Source organism: Jaculus jaculus, chromosome 11 (assembly GCF_020740685.1).
Source record: "Jaculus jaculus isolate mJacJac1 chromosome 11, mJacJac1.mat.Y.cur, whole genome shotgun sequence".
NCBI classification, from domain to species: domain Eukaryota; kingdom Metazoa; phylum Chordata; class Mammalia; order Rodentia; family Dipodidae; genus Jaculus; species Jaculus jaculus.
Genome location: NC_059112.1, coordinates 38,262,999 through 38,282,746, shown reverse-complemented (window position 1 = coordinate 38,282,746; position 19,748 = coordinate 38,262,999). Strand labels below are relative to the sequence as shown.

The 19,748-nt window shown below is 40.7% G+C and overlaps 1 protein-coding gene across 3 annotated transcripts in view; it reads left to right on the top strand.

Annotated features, from left to right (window-relative positions):
- Window positions 1-16,037, top strand: part of Rbpj (recombination signal binding protein for immunoglobulin kappa J region) — a 117,749-nt gene extending 101,712 nt beyond the window's left edge. For all 3 annotated transcript variants that reach the window (XM_004656098.2, XM_045161528.1, XM_045161529.1), the window contains 7 exons: window positions 2,035-2,209; window positions 5,522-5,659; window positions 5,773-5,885; window positions 9,409-9,549; window positions 10,600-10,755; window positions 11,526-11,629; window positions 11,796-16,037. In XM_004656098.2, coding sequence (XP_004656155.2) covers window positions 2,035-2,209; window positions 5,522-5,659; window positions 5,773-5,885; window positions 9,409-9,549; window positions 10,600-10,755; window positions 11,526-11,629; window positions 11,796-12,111 — 1,143 coding nt within the window. In that variant the 3' untranslated portion in view covers window positions 12,112-16,037. The remainder of the gene's footprint in view (window positions 1-2,034; window positions 2,210-5,521; window positions 5,660-5,772; window positions 5,886-9,408; window positions 9,550-10,599; window positions 10,756-11,525; window positions 11,630-11,795) is intronic.
- The last annotated feature ends 3,711 nt before the right edge of the window (window positions 16,038-19,748 follow it).

Sequence of the window (19,748 nt, the reverse complement as noted above, 5' to 3'; positions counted from 1 at the left end):
CTTGAATGTGTAAATCAGAAATTTACCTCTTGAATAGCGGTGCTCTAGGCACTGAAAGAGCTCATGCCATGATATCTGAAGGTGGCATGCAGGATGTTTCTTCAGCTGGTGGTTTTAACAGGCTGCCAGTCAGATTTCTACTGGAGACCGATAATACATCCAGGAGCCTAATCACTCATCTTCTGCCTGACAGGCTTGTGCTGCTCAATAACAGTACATCACTGCATAGTGCTTGACTCTGCCTTCCAGAGCTTCTCCCACTGAGACACAGTAACACAGACAAGTGTTAGAAGCATTTGTCTCAGTTATAAAGACAGTGTTCACTTAACATGAGTGCAGTGCAGAGCTGTGTTACAGACAAGAACAGTCACAGTTAGCTTCTCTGACTTTTGTTTTTTTCCTTGTGAAGAAAGAAAGAAAGAGAATGGGCATGGGGCACATGAGGGCCTCCAACTGCAGCAAATAAACTCCAGATGTGTGTGTCACCTTGTATATCTGGCTTTATGGGGGTACTGGAGAATTGAACCCAGGTCATTAGGTTTTGCAGGCAAGTGTCTTAATTACCAAGCCATTTCTCCAGCCCTGCTTCTCTGACTTTTTATTTTATTTTATTTTGAAATTTTTTTGGTTTATTTTTATTTATTTATTTGAAAGCAACAGATAGAGAAAGAGGCAGAGAGAAAGAATGGGCAGGCCAGGGCTTCCAGCCACTGCAAACAAACTCCAGATGTGAGCACCCCCTTGTGCATCTGCCTAACGTGGGTCCTGGGGAATCGAGCTTCGAACCAGGGTCCTTAGGCTTCACAGGCAAGCGCTTAACTGCTAAGCCATCTCTCCAGCCCTTCTCTGACTTTTTAAAGGGATTAGAAAACAATTAGTTTACTTGAGAAAGAAATTTGTTAACTGATTTTTACTATGTTATGAATTTACAAAGCAGTAACTTTTCTTTATTCATTTGGAATTTAATTTCACCTTATTAAAATTTGGGAAATAAGGAATTCAGTGGGGGGGGACTGAGGGTATTAGGAGGGGTTTTATGATCATGTTATATTGTCTATACTTGTGGAAATTTTCAACAAAAAGTAAAAAACGAATGCTTTTTATTTCAGTGACTATCTTTGGAAGCAGTGCATAAAAGCTATCTGCTTGTTCAATAAAACTTGTTGAATCTCTTAGTATGTATTAGTTAGCAATAAATTATTTGCTAAGACCTAAGACCTGATGGGATCATTTCTATGTTCTTAATATCTCTATAGTTTGTATCTGTAACTCGTGTTGATCTTGGATTTGTTTGTTTGTTTGTTTGTTTTTGAGGTAGGGTCTCATTCTAGCTCAGGCTGACCTGGAATTTACTATGTAGTGTCAGGATGGCCCCGAACTCACGGCAATTCTCCTACCTCTGCCCCCTGAGTGCTGGGATTAAAGGCGTGCGTCACCATGACTGGCATGGTCTTGAGTTTTAAATTTGGTTTGCTATATGCTTATCATAGTAATGACATCTTACCTTAAATTATGCTAAATTATGACCCTTGAACATAAAGAACATGTTTTACTGACAGTTTGAACTAGTAGTTGTTAGCTCTGTCTCATTAATTTTGTTATCTAGAAAGTCTCTCAGTTACAGGACAATACACGGCACACTTAGTTGTTCAGTACGCAAGTGAGTAGATCAGATAGGCAGTTGCTGTTGCTGAAAGTTGGGGTCCAACTCCAGAAGTGTCCAGGAGATGCTGGCTTCAGTGTCCATTTCTATGAATTAGGTGTCTCATCATCACCTGAGCTGAGCATGTTCTTGTGTTTGCTGTGCTCCAGCATAGAAAGAGCCCAGCTCCTGTGAGACTCTTTTCCTCCCTGCCCCATGTCTGTGTGTTCACAATTGATAAAGAAGATGCTGTACTTTCTCTTCAGAGGTCAGTCATCTGTCAGAATAGTTCATTTAAACCTGATCAAACCTAGCTGTGACCATTTTAAATTACAGATACATAAACCAACAAGGTCGTGGTGCTATTAAAACTTTTTTATTTTCTTTCACAGAACTATTGCACAGCCAAAACATTGTACATATCTGATTCAGACAAGAGAAAACACTTCATGTTGTCTGTAAAGATGTTCTATGGCAACAGTGATGACATTGGTGTGTTCCTCAGCAAGCGGATAAAAGTCATCTCCAAACCTTCCAAAAAGAAGCAGTCGTTGAAAAATGCTGACTGTATGTATGCTTGTTTTCTTTTGCCCTCAACTTCCATATTGAACTGGCAAGGCTTTTCTAAATTAAAAGGTTATGCATTTTCATTAGCTAGCTCATCCTTTACAAACTGGCATTCCTATATGTGCTCTTTTAAAATTCTTTGAAGATTGATAGTACTCAGTCTCATGAAGTAAGCAATTCCCAGGAAGTTTCCTGGGATTTGGAGTGACTTCCTTGTGATGACTGGGGAGGTGGTTTCTTACTGCTTCTATATGCTTTCCTCTGTCAGTGCCTGGGCAGGGAGTTCCTGTTAGCATCCCATGCCATAAACTGCTAATACTGATGCTAAATGTCCTGCAGTGTCAGTATAATTCTGATTCCAAAAAGCACTGCCACCCAGAATGTCAGAAGTACCTTCTTTGAAAAGCATCAGTTAAGCTCTGGAAGACCAGCCCGAGAAACAAAAAACATGTTTAATGTAGTTTCTCTAGCAGGGACTGCTACCATCAGCAAATTTCCAGACTATCAAAGATAGATAACTGTTTTATATTTACATTTCAGTGCCTGCACAGTGTTTCTTTCTTTTCTTAAATTTCTTTTTGTTGTGGGAACTTTGAAATTTATATAAGACAAAGTAATATAATACAACAGTCCTCCCAGCTTGAATAATTTTACTAATTGTTTCATTCGCTCCATCCATAGTAACCCCTCTTCCTCTCCTGCCTGCTGGAGCACTTTCATGTAAACCTCAAACACCCTGTCCTGCCAGCCAAAATGTCTGCCTTAGTAATCACTTATGCCATACGATTTTTATTTTTTAAATATCATTATTTTACAAAATTGATAATTTAAAAATTCTATTAAATACCCATTCCATGTATAGATGGATCACAAATCATCAGCAATGGTTTTTATTGTTGATTTTATGCTTTTGTTTAATTTTACTCCTACGTGATAAAGAAACTGGGTTATGTTTCCTATGGAGTTTCCATATTCTGGATTTGGCCGGTCACATGTTCCTTTTATTTTCTATGAAGTGGTAGTTAGACCTAAAGACAGAAAATTAGTTGATCATTCCCATCGGGTCAGAAATAACAAGATATCTGGTTATCCCAACTTTTTGTCATGCTAATATTAGTAAGTTGAGAAGTTTGTATAATGTGTACATAAATGTCCTCAGCTACCTGGTGACTTAAAACGATTATTTTATGAAGAGCTGCCAAGTATTGATTTCTGATTCTTTTATTTATAAGTTATACATAGCTAGCTGGAGCCTTGACTGATAGAACAGGATGTTTGAGATTTACCTTAAAATACTCTGTCATAGGGAGGAAGTGAAGCTATTGGTAATGGAGGTAATGAAACACAATTCAGAGAGAGAGTTGGTGCTCTATGGCCTCCAGCCACTGCAGTCAAACTCCAGACACGTGTGCCCCTTGTACGCGTGTTGTGTGACTTTGCATGCTTGCATCACTTTGTATGTCTGGTTTACGTGGGACCTATAAAGTCAAACTTGAGTCCTTGGGCTTTGCAGGGAAGTGCTTTGTCTGCTAAGCCAGCTCTCCCAACCCCTAATACATTTTCTGTAAGTTGGAAATGCCCGGAAGAAACAGCTGTACACTGAAGATTGAAAGACAAATTTGATTCAGTACTATTGCAGGACAAAAAAAGAGACTTAAGTATAGAGCCGTGTTCAATTTCAAAATGCAATAAGGACTGGGGGCTGGGGTACCCAAAGTGGACAGCGAAGGGCTCAGTGGATGAAGGACTGATTGAGAGGAAACATCAGGGGTAGAAGTTTTTGCTTAAGCGACTTACTAGTGACCTAGGGGAGATACTCACGGCATGATTATAAGGGGAGGACATGACTGAGGTATGCTAAGCAGACCCAGAAGAGCCACCTAAAGTTTGTCAGGAGAGAATTCTTGTGACTGGTTATTCTTAGACGCTTAAGCAGATCAAGCTTGTTCTTTGCTTACTGTTGCAGGGCCAGGTTTCACTGATGGCCCATGCTCTCGTGTCCCAGGAAGCTATTTCCATTTCATGTTATAGAGGCTGGTTTGGTTTTGTTTACCTCTTGAACATTGTGTTTGTAATGATAGTTTATTTATTTATCATTTTAAAAATATTCTTATTTATTTGAGAGAGAAAAAAATATGACTATGGGCATGCCAAGGCCTCTTGACATGTCATATGAACTCCAGATACATGTGACGCTTTATGCATCCAGCTTTATGTATACTGGGGAGTTGAACCTGAACCAGTAGGCTTTGCAAGCATGTGTCTTTAACTGCTGAGCAATCTCCCTGGCCCAAGAGTATTATTTTTGTTATTGTTGTTTTTTTGTGGTTTTGTTTGTTTGCTTTGTTTTGAGGTACAGTCTCATTCTAACCCAGGTTGACTTGGAACTCATTGTGTAGTCCCAGACAGGCCTTGAACTCATAGTGATCCTCCACCTCAGCCTCCCAAGTGCTGGGATTAAAGGTGTGTGCCACCACACCTGGCAACACTGGCTTTTATTTATTTATTTTTTTTATTTTTATGTATATAGTTATTTGAGAGAGAGAGAATGAGAATGAGAATACTAGTGTGTCAGGGCCTCTGGTCACTGCATATGAGCTCCAGACACAGGCACCACCTCATGCATCTGGCTTACATGGATACTGGATAATTGAACCTAGGTCATCGGACTTTGCAGGCAAGCACCTTAACTGCTAAGTCCTCTCTCCAACTCTGTGTGTATATCTTTAGATGGAATCATGTTGTTTAATCAAATGTTTACTCTTGGACATTTATTTATTTATTTATTTATTTATTTATTTATTTATTTTTAAATTTGTTTTATCTATTTATTTGACAGAGAAAGAGGGAGAGAGAGGGAGAGAATGGGTGCTCCAGGGCCTCAAGCTGCTGCAGACAAAATCCAGACATGGGCACCCCCTTGTGCATCTGGCTAACGTGGGTCCTGGGGAATCTAACCTGGATTCTTTGGCTTTGCAGGAAAATGCCTTAACCGATAAGCCATCCCTCTAGTCCTGGACATTTATTTTTTGAAAAGTTGTCCTGCCGTGATCAGTACTGCATTTGTATACTTTATAGCTGTCATTTAAAAGTGACTTTAAAACATGTCATGAATTAGCTTGATATTATGAGAGCTATGCTTTGATCTTCCTTGCTGTCACCTATCTACTCTCTTGGAAGGCTAAATAGTATCATCAAAGTCTCTTCATTGTTCACATTACAATAAAGAATAATTATAACTTGCCAATCACAAACTCCTTATTTGTGGCCCTTGCCCCAAGCATGTAAATAGGAGCTGTTTTTTCTTTGCAGTATGCATTGCCTCAGGAACAAAAGTGGCTTTGTTTAATCGACTTCGATCCCAGACTGTTAGTACCAGATACCTGCATGTAGAAGGAGGCAATTTTCACGCTAGTTCACAGCAGTGGGGAGCATTTTACATTCATCTCTGTGAGTATGAAAATGTGCATTTGATGATGATAAACGCTGTAGCTATAGTAAGTCTTTCCTAAGCAGATACTAAATTCTAAAAAGTAGTGATTGAATCTATTTTTCCATGACAGTGGATGACGATGAGTCAGAAGGAGAAGAATTCACAGTCCGAGATGGCTACATCCACTATGGGCAGACAGTAAAACTTGTCTGCTCCGTAACTGGCATGGCCCTCCCAAGATTGGTAAGATTTGACTTTGGTATAGTGAATATGAGATAAAAACCAATCCTGGAAGCAGGAAAGGTACAAAAATGAAACTCTTTGGTTTTAAAATATTGTAATGTTGGGCTGGAGAGATGGTTTAGCAGTTAAGCGCTTGCCTGCAAAGCCTAAGGACCCCGGTTTGAGGCTCAATTCCCCAGGACCCATGTTAGCCAGATGCACAAGGGGGTGCATGCATCTGGCATTTGTTTGCAGTGGCTGGAAGCCCTGGCACACCCATTCTCTCTTTCTCTCTCTCTCTTTCTCTTTCTCTCTCTGTCGCTCTCAAATAAATAAAAATGAACAAAAAATTTTTTTTTAAATATTGTAATGCCAATAATCCCTACTACTTATTACTGATAGCCTAATTTCATAAGTGCTTTAAGGGAATTAGCATATTCTTACAAGTCCCTTGTTAATGACAGCCGTAACAGCTCTCACAAGTTCTGGTGCTGCCTTTCTTAGTTGTCTATTTGAACATACTCATTAAAGCACACTGGAAATTCCAGTATGATTGTTTTTCTTTAGTGCTATAGATATAATGAATTCACTTCTGTGCTAGCTGCTGTATCTGAGTGTCCCTCCCCTCCCCTCCCCTTCCCTCCTAGCAGATAGAGAGAAAATGGGCACACCAGGTCCTCTAGCCACTGTAAAGGAACTCCAGACACAAGTGCCACCTTGTGCATCTGGCTCACGTGGGTACTGGGGCATCAAACCCGAGTTCTTAGGCTTCACAGGCAAGTTCCTTAACTACTAAGCCATCATTCCAGCCCCTAACTACATTTTTTATTTACTTATTTGAGAGAAAGTCTTGGCATATCAGGACCTCCTGCCACTGCAAATGATCTTCAGATGCAAGCACCACTTTGTACATCTGGCTTTATGTGGGTGCTGGGGAATTGAGCTCCAGATGGCAGGCTTTGCAAGCAAGTGCCCTACCCACTGAGTACCCTCCCCAGCCCTAAGATGATATTTTCAAAAGCAAAGATCTTAGTTTATTTAAAATATAAGCTCAGGGCTGGAAAGATGACTCAACATGCCACTTAAGCATGAGACCTGGGAGGGCCCAAGATTGCCTGAGTTTGAGTTCCTAGAACCCATATATACAACTGAGTATGACTACCCACCTTATCTGTAACCCCAATTCTTTGGAGAGAGGAGACTTGATAATCACTGGGGCTCACTGATAGAACCAGCTCTAGGTTAATACAATAGAGAGCAATAGACAAGGCCACCCAAAGTGACCACTAGAACCTGGTAGGTCAGTGAGCATATGAATGGGTGTCTGCAGCCACTGGTTGGCTGGCCACCTCAGCCTGTGGCTCGTTGTATTTAAAAGACAGGAAAACTCCACCCTTTTTGCTCTTTTTCTCCATGGTTTGGCTGAGCCAAGAGAGCAAAAATAAATAATTCATAATTTTTCCTTCTTGCATAGTCTCTTCATGGTCACCAAATATGATGCAGGAGTTTTTTGGGGGGGTGTTCAGTAGGGGTCCCCCAGAATTTACCATAAATTTTGTGTTCTTTCCAACCTTTAATAAAGAATTAATAAAGATGGATGCAAGGAAGGAAAATTGTGAACCATTAAGTTTATGAGGAAAAAAGTCACAAATTGTGGGGCTTATTTAAGATTGGTATCTAGGGCTGGAGAGATGGCTTAGCGGTTAAGCGCTTGCCTGTGAAGCCTAAGGACCCCGGTTCGAGGCTCGGTTCCCCAGGTCCCACGTTAGCCAGATGCACAAGGGGGCGCACGCGTCTGGAGTTCGTTTGCAGAGGCTGGAAGCCCTGGCGCGCCCATTCTATCTCTCTCCCTCTATCTGTCTTTCTCCCTGTGTCTGTTGCTCTCAAATAAATAAATAAAAAATGAACAAAAAAATATTTAAAAAAAAAAAAAAAAAAGATTGGTATCTAGGAAGGAAAGTAGAATAGTCATAAAATGCATGAAAAGTAGGAATCTAGGAGCTTGTGTGGGGAGACTTAGGAGAAACCAGCATGACATTTGCCATGTGTTTTCAGAGAAGTTAAGAGGACAAACTGTGAGGCTCTAGGAAAAAAGATGAAAGGGCATATATCAAAGCAGAGACCAAGAGATTCAGAGGAGAAATGAGTAATGATGAGAGGTATACTGTCACTACCCCAAGTTTAAAGAAACTACACAAGTAGCAAGCCTAGAGTTGGCAAGAGCACCCACATGGTAGATCTGGAGTGTAAGAAAAATACACACATGGTAGATTCAGAAACCAGGGGAAGATCATGCATATAACCAAAGTGAGAAGTTATCTCAAACTATAAACCAAAGGTAAGCAGAAAAGAACCCCCAGATCAAGAAACAGTTTTATGCTCTTCCACCCCCTGCCCTCCAGGATAGGTGAGAGGAAACCAGGCTCCAGTGTATCCCCTGTGGCCGAGGAAAGAGAGACCGAGCAGAGCCAGTTAAACAGCAGAGCTGAGCTGAGCAGGGTGGAGTCCATGACAGTAAGAAGACAGCAGCCTTATAGTCAAGGAGAAGGCGACTGTTCTGTAGAGGAGGAGGACAGATCCTAGATCCAGTCCTTTTGGGCTGTCTATCCAAGTATTGTGCTAGACTATGGGCACCAGGGGTCACTGTAGATCAGTCTCGACCAGACACAAGTTCCATTTCTGCCAGGAGTTCCATTCTGATTCTCTCTTTGGGCATCATCCCTAACTAAAACTGCTTAAAAGAAAAAAGCTAGCTTTAGCTTTCTCCTGACCTCCTTCGATGGGATCCTACCTAAGTAAGTTTAGGGTCTACAAATTTAGACTGTTACTGATGGTGCCCTAAATTCAAGCCTAAGTTACACTATCCAGCCATTTCCAGCAGTGCCTCGGCTCCAGTACAAAAGGCTTTCTTTCATTTTGAGCCTGTTTTCTAATCAGTTTTGTACTGAAACGTGTAAATACTTTGGTGGTTATAAATTGTCTTCTCTGACTAGCACACTCATAGTATCCAATTGTGAACAGCCCCATTATTTGTCGGGCTTGTATATTATTGAAAAAAAATGATCAGAACATGCTACCCAAAACGCCATCCATAAGCCAGTAGTATTGCCATCATCCGAGAATTTGTTGACATGTAGAATGTCAGGCACAACATGTGCCATGGTGGATCAGAGTCTGTATCTTATTTATTGTGATTTTTAGAGCCTGTTTTTTTTTTTTTTTAAAATAGGAACTCCAGACAACTTTTATGTGTATGAATGATTGAGAAGCTCTCATCTAACAAATGAGTGTGTCTCCTTTTTTGTTTGTTTGTTTTTTACAGAACCCTTCTTAGAGGGAGTGATTCCACATTCTAGTATGCATTACAAGATCTCCAAGCATGTTCGATTCCTAGCTTTATTGTTTGCAGATAGTTTTCTCTATACAAGTACAGGATAAGTAGTGAATGTTATTTTGTGACATATACTGTATACTATGTAGAATGTGGTATTTACAATGAAACCTCCATATGTGGTGACTTAGTTTTTTAATTGTTGAAATATAGATAATTAGGAAAGTTGATAAGCAGACCGCATTACTGGACGCAGATGACCCGGTGTCACAGCTCCACAAGTGTGCATTTTACCTGAAGGATACGGAAAGAATGTACTTGTGCCTTTCTCAAGAAAGAATAATCCAATTTCAGGTATGACTTAAAATTACTGGTGGAACCTGAAATATAAGAGCCTGGGCTAGGGGTGTCTTGCTCAATGATTGAGAGACCATGCATTTGCATGTCCAGTCACCAATACACAAAATGTTTGCTACAGACTGTTGGATTAGCAGCTTACTGAAACATGAAGTTGTCATTTGCTGTTAATTATGCCCAGATACATAAAGGGACATTCGCTTTGATCCAGTGGTCCTTAACATGGCAGTCTTCAGGCATGCCTGGGAGCCTATATCAAGAAAGAACCCAAAAGTGCACGATATTCTTCGAAAACAGTTTTCATCCAGCTACAGAATATTTAATCTGGGGAATAGCAAGCCTTTCCGAGGATAAGTCACAGTGGATCTTGTGTTCAGCAACTCCTCTGAAATAACACACACTCACTGTGTAGAAAAGCATTTTCTGTGAGAGTGGTCATTGCCTTCCCAGCATGACATTGGGATCTCCCAAGATGGTAATAATGACATGCTCCAGAAGCTAATGTGTAACTGCATTTACTCAGAAGACTTTCAGGGGGCTCAAGTATGACATCCATAGATGAGTAAAAGTCAGACTCCTTTGCTAACTACCACAGCAGAGAGACAGTCACACACCACACTCGTGGGCTATGCTGGGTCCTAGGTCAGGTTGAGAGGCTGCCAGTTCAGGTTTTGGTTTCTCCCTGCTGCAAGTACTTAAGCTTCTAGCTGTTTTCTAAGCTCGAGACTCACCCATGATTCTCATAGGGAGCCTGCTTACATCAACACGTATTGATCAGGTAATGAAGTTATGTTAATGAGCATTTCAGGAGGTATTAATAATTTTTAACATACCACTGAAAATATTATCTCATAACAAAAACTCTACTGTCTGCAAGACTCCATATTCACATTCTGTTTACATTTAATTAGGGATTAAATGCTTTAGGAAGGTCAGTTTTTTTCCCATTTTTTTTCTTGTTTACTCAAGTCTATGGCTGTTATTTCACAATTCTCTTATCCTGTAGTAAGTATAAAACTCAGTTCATGAACATTCTGTTTTCATAAGGCCACTCCATGTCCAAAAGAACCGAACAAAGAGATGATCAATGACGGAGCCTCCTGGACAATCATCAGCACAGATAAAGCAGAGTATACGTTTTACGAGGGCATGGGTCCCGTCCTTGCCCCCGTCACCCCTGTGCCTGTTGTAGAAAGCCTTCAGGTGAGACCACTTAGTCAAAGAGTGTCTTTTAGCCCTTCACAAATATTCTCAGGTCATAAACATATTTCAAGGTTTGAGGATCTAGCTAAATTGGTAGAGCACTTGCCCTCATTGCCATACTGATTTTTCTGTAAATGTTAAGGTCTGGGGATTTTGTTACAAATCATTTTTTTAATTAAATTTAATTAATTAATTTAATTAATTTATTCGTAAGAAGGACGGGAATGAGAATGAATGAATGAGAATATGGGCATGCTAGGGCCTCCAGCCACTACATATGAACCACAGACACATATGCCCCCTGTACATCTGGCTTACGTAGGTCCTGGGAAATCAAATCTGGACCCTTTGACTTTGTAGGCAAATGTCTCAACCACTAAGCTATCCTCTAGCTCTACAAATCATTTTTTGATCAAAAATGGAAAAATGGAAATGGGTCCTAGCACTTGGGAGGCAGAGGTAGGAGGATTGTTGTTCAAGGCTACCCTGAGACTACATAGTGAATTCCAGGTCATCCTGGACTATAGTGAGACCCTGCCTTGAACCCCCCCCCCCCAAAAAAAAGGAATAGAAATTAATATACTTACATGAAAGAAAGTTTAATCAACTTGAGTATTTTTAGCTAGTTTATAGTTGTGTCATATAAAAGCAAAATTTTACAGGTGGAAACTTTTGTAAATGTTCACATATGTAGGTTGACTGGAACCTAAGTTATGTACTTTAATGAAAAGAAAAGTTGCTTGAACATTGTCATTTTCTGTGAATTTCAGTTGAATGGTGGCGGGGATGTTGCAATGCTTGAACTTACAGGACAGAATTTCACTCCAAATTTACGAGTGTGGTTTGGGGATGTAGAGGCTGAAACGATGTACAGGTACTGGATACAACTTTTTATACCACCCATGGTGCATGAGGGTGTGGGCACGTGACATTCTTTGCTAACACATTATAATGTGTCACACAACCTTGTTACTAGTGTCATTGCAAAATTGTGCTTTGCTTTTGAAAGTGCTTTAAAGTGACTGGTGTTTTTTCCTCAGATGTGGAGAGAGTATGCTGTGTGTGGTCCCAGACATTTCCGCATTCCGAGAAGGTTGGAGATGGGTCCGGCAGCCAGTCCAGGTTCCAGTAACTTTGGTCCGTAATGATGGAATCATTTATTCCACCAGCCTTACCTTTACCTACACCCCAGAACCGGGGCCACGGCCACACTGCAGCGCAGCAGGGGCAATCCTCCGGGCCAACTCAAGCCAAGTGCCCCCCAATGAAACCAACACAAACAGCGAGGGAGGTTACACAAACGCCAGCACAAATTCACCCAGTGTCACATCGTCTACAGCAGCGGTGGTGTCCTAACTACCGTACTTTTGCTAGGACTTAAACTGACTGGAATGCAGCAGAAAGTTGACAAAATAAGGCACGAGAAACAAGAACAATCTCGTGTGGTTTCTTGGGAAAATGTCTTACCAGATGATGCTACTCACAAACCCACACCTGCAGGAGCCAATCTGAAATCAGAAGCCACAGTGAAACAGAAAAACATCAAGTGTATAAATTGAAATTTTCAGCTGTTTTTTTGTTGGTTGGTTGGTTTTTGTGGTTTTGTTTAAATGATCAAGAACTAAATACGTGGCTGGAATAAAAGTTAAGCAAACTAGAAGACACAAATCTAACATAGTTTTTATGGACCAAGGAACTTGTATAAGCTTTAGTAAAAGGTACATTTTCACCATACCTTTTTTTTTTTTTTTTTTAATATATCACAGTATATAGTACACCTTGTTACCAAATAGGTTGTTCTCCCCACCCCTTTGAGCTTTTGCTCTCAAGTACTTTGAGGTTCCAAGCCTGCCGTGCTTGTTTAATCAACACCATACACTTCCAGGCTCTTTTGGTCCAAGGCTGGAACTTTTTTTTTTTTTTAAGCTGAAGTCTTATGACTTTTCATAAGTTGAAATTGTTTTGATTTCAGCAAGTCAAATCTTGTAAAGGCCTGCATTTTTTTAAGATTATATGAAGTCTGCAAAAGCTTTAAAGAACATGCCTCTGCCTTGCCTGCAATCCATGCCATGTATGTTAACTTAGTCTGTTCTCAGATACTGTTGACAGTAATTTCCATGTTTTCCTTTTTTAAAAAATTATTTATAGTAATCCAAGAGGTTCTAACATTTACATGGAGTTCAGTATGGCCATTTAGTCACAGATGAGGTAATGATGTGGAAGATGGTGGTATCTTTTCCTGTACATCAGCACATCTGTTCCAGGGTTTGTCCAGGTCTCCCTCCTCTCCCTTGAATCTTGTACATATCTTGTATTATGTGTAAGTTAAACATTTTATTTTGAACTTGGAATGTTCCCAGTAAGTTCATTCAGCAGGGTGTTTTCTACCTTGTTGGCAAATGACAAAAAAAAAAAAAAAAAAAAAAAAAAATTTATATATATCATGAGAATTACTTGCTACCAAGTGGTAGATGGCGCCCTTATGGTAGAATGAGGGAAGTCTCAGCAAATGATTTACTAGTGCGCTCTTTTCCGTTTTGTTTAGCCTAGCCCAGAACATCATTATAATTTTAAACATAAGTTGGCTTTATTAGATGATCAACTAAATAAACTAAACATTAGCTCTGACAGTCCCTTAGAAACAGATAGCCTAAACTTACAAAAACGCAAATGTAATGTTCGTGTCCATTTCCCCTTTGCCTTAGTTGTTTTCCTCCAGTACTGAAGGTCTGCACAAATGTTCTCACGCTCACAAAACCTTCCCTTCCTGTTAGCTACATTCAGGGTTGCATGCTAATCTTGCCAGTTTTACATTGCTTCCATTCCTGCACTCTGGTTATGTCTTTGTTCAGTTTCTTAGGAATTGGAGCAGACTCACTGGGCTACACTTAGTACAGGAACCATGTGCTATGTCAAAGGACACAGTCTAGTATTGCAGTCCTCCTCCTTAGAGTAAAAACTACCTCTAAATTGTGGTAAGCTTTTACTGTCCCATAAAACAGGAGCCACAAGTACCTTATGAATGCAAACTGTAACTTCCTATGGTGTTTTCAGTGTCTGGTTTCCTGGGCTGTTTTTGAAAGTTTCCATTAATAGACTTCTAAAGGCATCTTGTTAGGAGCATTGTATTTTCTGGCTTCACTCTCATCACTCACTGTTTTGCTTACACTGTGCCTCTGTAAACATCTTTAAATTGCCTTTTCCTCAGTTTTCAAGGGCAAAGTCACTTGTAACTTGTCACTTGTGTCGTGGTTAAATCAAAGTTAATGTATGTGGTTTTCTCATACTGCAAACTTTTTAAACTCAACTCCAGGCTGTATTCTGCTACATGTAACAGCCTTTTCTCTTCTGCTCCAGTCAGTCACGTCTCCTGCCTCACCTTCAGTCTGTTTCCGTGATCACGAGCAGAACTCATTGTGGCCTTATCTCTTTGTTATAACCGTTCACTGGCTTTACTTGCAGACGTGCTTGTTCTGAGTCGTATTTATTCGCTGTTGAGTCAGGGCAGTAGTTCCTACAGAGTGTTTCTGTTCACAGAATGGAAGTTTCCACTGCTGTTTTACTTTCCTGGGCCACATGTTTCTAGATTTGGTATGTAGTTAAAGAATCATATCAAATTAATCAATAATAAATGAACAAATTATTCCTTACCCAACTCTGTAGCTCAGAATAATTTTTCAAGTTCATGGTGTTATGAAATGAACTTTTGCTTTTTTTTAAAAAAAGTGTTTGTACCTTATTTCAGTTCTTTTGTTTATTTTAATGAGAAAATTGAAATAACTAGACTGTAAATCGTTTCCTGTTTTCTTTTTTGGCAAAGCCCAAGAATGTACTTACACAGGCATTTTCCCACCTGTTTGATGCCATTCTCCTACCATGGACTAGAATGAGATGAAACGTCTGTTTTAGTGTATTGTTGATTGGAATTTCTTTTTGTCAGCTGCTTTTTTATATATATAAAGAGACTTTCATGGATTTGTGATCATTTTAAGTATATGACTTACAGGAGCCTTACCCCTCAGTTACAGCAGAACATGTCCCTCCCAATGCCATTGGAGATGCTGGTCATTCACCTCATAAAGACTTAGAATGGTGAAGTCTTCAGTTAAAATGTAGTATGTGGGTTTTGCTGTTAAAAAATTCTGTTTTAGAAGTGTGTGGTATGCTCTCATAATTCTATGCAACTTCTCAAAATATGTGTAGATGCTGAACCTGTGAGCAGGATGTCTTTATCAGTGTCATTGAACTTACCGTGTAGATTGGGAAAGCAAGCTGAAGGCTTCAAATATGGAATGCCCTTTGCATTGTCAGTGATTTCAGAGTCAAACACTAGTATAATAGTTAAACTGCTGCTGCTGTTTCTTAAACCATGGCAACTAAAGGCATCCTCATATAGAAAGAAGCAGTGAGGTATTTGTCACTCACTGCACAGGCTCACTTGCTGTCATCTCAATGGGTTCAGATTCTGCTTAGTCTCTACAGTGCTGGTGAGTCAAATCCAGGACCTCAAACAAGTATGTTTGCTGGGTGGATTTGTTTTGTTTTTGGGGCAAAGGCCTCAGTCTGTATCCCTGAATTCACAATTGCAGTCTTTCTAAGCCTCCCAAGTGCTAGGGTTAAAGATGTGTGTCATGCACCCAGCACTACTTTTGTTTTTGATGAAATTTGGACATCTGTGTGCTCACAGAAAATTTCCAACATCATTTTAAAGAACTAACGAGTCATGTTAACCAGAAAGTCCAGTGTATGTGTGGGAGGGTCCTTTTTGAAATGATGCTACTCAGTTATTAACCAAGTGAACTGACCTTATTTCCAGCAGCAGCTGTGTTTCTGATGAGTACTGAACAAATGTGTCATTTTCTGTGCCAGATTTAGACTTTGTTTTCAGACACTGTAATTTGGGATGGATGGTTAGAAACAGTAATATATTAAGGTTTCTATTTAACCCTTTCAGGACTGAACTGTATCTTCAATTAATTTTTTTCCCTGTGTTGTGATAAATGTTTGCCAGCATTCAGTACTGTGTGGGTCCAGATGTAGGTTTATATAAAAGCTCATTTTTAGCTTATTTCTTGTACCTTGCAGCATGCTCTACACATTCAGTCCTTAATGGGTTTATTTTACAAACTGTGCGCCTGTAAGGTTTATTAGCAATAAGATAGAAAATTGAGCAAGTTTATATCATAATTTTGTAGAAAAATCTGCTCAATTCCATATTTCATCCCTGAAAAATCTGCACTATGGGCAGTTTCAAGGAATAATAAAAGGAAATGTAAACCATGTACAAGTCTTCTGTTGGATCATCTTTGATTTCACATTCCTCATAAAGAGAAATTTTATATATAACCCTTTGTGTATGCACAATCTTACTGTCATCTATATCACATCAGAGTGACTATTGTGCTAATTTTCTTTCTATGCTTTTTTTTTTTTTTTTTTTTTGAGGTAGGGTCTTAACTCTAGCTCAGGCTAACTTCAAACTCACAGCAATCCTCCTACCTCTGCCTTCTGAGTGCTGGAATTAAAGGTATATGCCACCACACCCAGCTTCCTTTCAGTATTTTTAAGGGTTTCTCTTTTTTCTTTGCAAATGGGGGTTTGTCATTCAAGGGAGACATGTCCTAATCCAGAGCCATTTAAAGCTGGTCTGAACACAATTAGAGCGTACTATGTAGCAGTGGTCGGCTTTTCCAATACAAGGGTGTCGTGTGGTCTAGAATACAAGGACAGACAGACATAATAGTTTATACTGTTGGTGTGACCCAAGATGTAGGCACAGAGTCTGCTTTGCATAACATTGGGACAACACTTTGGAGGAAGAAATCATTAGTTTTAGATAACAGGCCATTCAAAGAGTGAACACAAGTAGATTTGTTAGAATTTTGTTTGAAGATTTTTCTGCTATAGAAAGTATTCATTCTTAAGTAAGAAACAGCTTAGTTGAAATTTGAATGAAGAAGTAATGGTTGACTCGTTGACTCACAGTGAGTCATTTAATTTGTAATTTACAGTAAGCTTGCATTCCTTACTATAAATAGTATGTGATCTTATTTTCAAGGCAATCCTATCAGAGGAAGGTTAATGATACCCTGTCATCTTTTTGTCAGTGATCTCTGATGGCCACTGATGACAGCAGTGCAGAAGGCAAGCTTCATTGGTTCCATGTCTAGCAAAGTGGTCACAGAAGGCAATCCACCCTTCTAAAACTGGGCCATAATGTTCACAGGTACACTAAATAGGAAACCCTTGAAAACAAAGGTTAGTAAGTAGTAGAAAATGGCTGGGGGCGGGGTCAGACGAAGCTGTTTCGTGGGATGTGCAAATGAGGTGCCTCTGCCGCACCTTGACCTGGTTAGAGCCGCACAGGACCCTCAAGACGGGGCAGCTGCACACATGGTTCTCGGCCTCAGGCTGGGATCATCCACAGGCCTGGTGCACAGGTAAGTTGAATGCCACCATGTTCACATGTACGGGAATTGTGGCTAATTTTGCTTTCCAGAAAGTGCAGATAAGTTGTATAGAAAAGGGGTTCTGACATCCAGAAACATACTAAATGCAGGTAGGTTATCCCGTAACGGTTGGAATTTGTACTATTTTGCTTTGAGGAGTTGTCACTGAGAATGCAATGCTGTATTTGCTGTAAAGGTAAGTGCTGGGTGCAGATTGTGTAGTGCTGAGGTCTTCCTGTCTAATGCATGTGCTCCCTGCTTATCACCTCCTCCCTCCCTGCCCTACACAGAACAGAGGAGCATACAGGTCATTGCTGCTTTACCTGTTTGTTTCTATTGGTGCTGGAAAGAATAGGGCCACAGAGACATTTACTTCAGTTTTACATGCGTACAGTTTTACACGCGTACCTCATTGGAAGGATGTGAGACATGGTTCATTCGGTAGCCTCGTGGGCTGGTCTCCTCCTTAAACATTCAGGTAGTATTCTCGTTGCTGGAGAAAACACCTGATGAATCCGTTCAAAGGAGGGAAGGTGTATTCTAGCATTTATAGTTAAAAGTTGCAGGCCGTGGTGGCAGTAAGGCATGGCGGCAGGAGCTTGAAGCAGTTTGTCACATTCAGTCCACAGGGAGAAAGGAACGAGCGATGAGTGTTGGTGCTTGGCCTGCTCAATCATTTTTATGTAGTCCCAGACCCCAGCCTATGAAATGATGCTGCTCGTGGTTAAGGTGGGTCTTCCATCTTAATTAACCTGATCAAGATACTTCCTCACCGACATAGCCCCGTGTGTATGTCTAAGGCAAGGAAGTAGGGCAAACTGCCAGGGGGCGGAGCCGTGAGTGGAGGGTTAGGTCTGACCACCGGAGGAAACCAAGAGTTCATTTTAGTGTGTCAAAGTGGAGATGGCTGTTCGATTGGGAATTAAACAAACAACTGGATCACAGGTTCTGGAACTAGGAGGTGTGCTGGACAAGGCACCCTTGTAGTCATCCCCTGTGGATGGTGGTCAAAGCTAGAATTCTAGTGAAACATCCCAGGGAGGAGGAGGATGGAGAACAAGGCTTGAGCCCTGCAGTGCCTCCCTAGAAGCTGTCGCAGTGCAGGCTGCCAGTGTAGCTGCATCTCTGGCCTTCCCCGGCGATGTGCACAGCACCGCTGTCCAGAACCCGCTTGTAGCAAGGGATTCCTAGACAGAAACGGGCGTGGGTGACACTGCCTGGATGTATTTTTTGGTTTTTAGGGTCTCACTCTGACCCAGGCTGACCTGCAATTAACTATGTAGTCTCAGGGTGGCCTTGAACTCATGGCAGTCCTTCCACCTCTGCCTCCAGAGTGCTGGGATTAAAGGCTGAAAGCATTTTTAATTTTGTTTTCAAATTAGAATTAACTCACTAATAGCAGCTTTGGATACACACTTGGTTAAGTATAAAGTTAAAATTTCTCTTTATATTAGAGAAGATCTCATATCCCACCACAGCTTAGCTAGTCAGTCTCTCTAGGGCTGTTAATGAGGCCTGAGTAAAACCACCTGTTTTCATGCAGTGACTGTGTCAGGTAGCCAGAGTGTGCTAGCATACATATTAGAGATATTAGAGGAGATGGGACATCTCTTCCCCCCTCCCTTTTTTTCCTCCTAGCCCAGGCTGCCAGGTTGACCTGGAACTTACTATGTAGTCTCAGGCTGGCCCTGAACTCACGGTGGTCCTCCATCTGCCTTCCAAATGCTGGGATTAAAGTCTCTTGACTTTTTGAAAACAAAAACACCATCTCAGTTGTTGGGTTCCTCTTCATGAGAACAGTTATATCAATTCGGAGACTAACACTAAATGAGAGATACATGCACTGAGGTTTTATTGAAGGAATACCATTTATTTAATGTTTCTAGCTTATATTAGTTTAGTGGCATATAATCAGTGTATCTACAAAAAATGAAAATGTACTTCAGACTTTCCGTGAAGTAGTAGGTGTTCCACTTCCCTCCTCTGAAACTGCAGTGGGTGAGATTGCTCTGATGGTAGCTCACAAGAATTCTGTGACTCTGAGCCTGACCCCTTTGGACAATATGTAACTACCTTATCTCAGGAGACAGCTGCCTGTACTTAATCTTATTTGACAGAACCCTACACTCATGGATGTAAATCTCCTCTCTCTAATTCAGACAAAGGATTGTAAAAGGTATGTAGTAAGTCCAGCACAATCTGAGCTCAGGGCCTGTGTCAGGTTTTTGGCATTGGCCAGCAGAGGTCCACACTTGAATAAAGGCTCTCTCCCTCTCTCTGAAGTGGATTTTGCCTGGTTATTCTCATTGACTCATTAATACCTATATAACAGTTTCACAGGCAAAGCCCAGTTGTCACCATATCCCAGGCATCCCATGGGAGCCTCCCTGTGACCTGGTTTGTGAAAAACAATGTGTTCTGCCCCTTGCTGTGACTTGATAAGTGTCTTGTGGGGGTTATAGATGTAAAGTGAGCTGAGAAACAAGATCCCAGAAACGGTAAGGGGCATTGGAAGAGAACTGAGATTTCCATCCTTCCACTAAG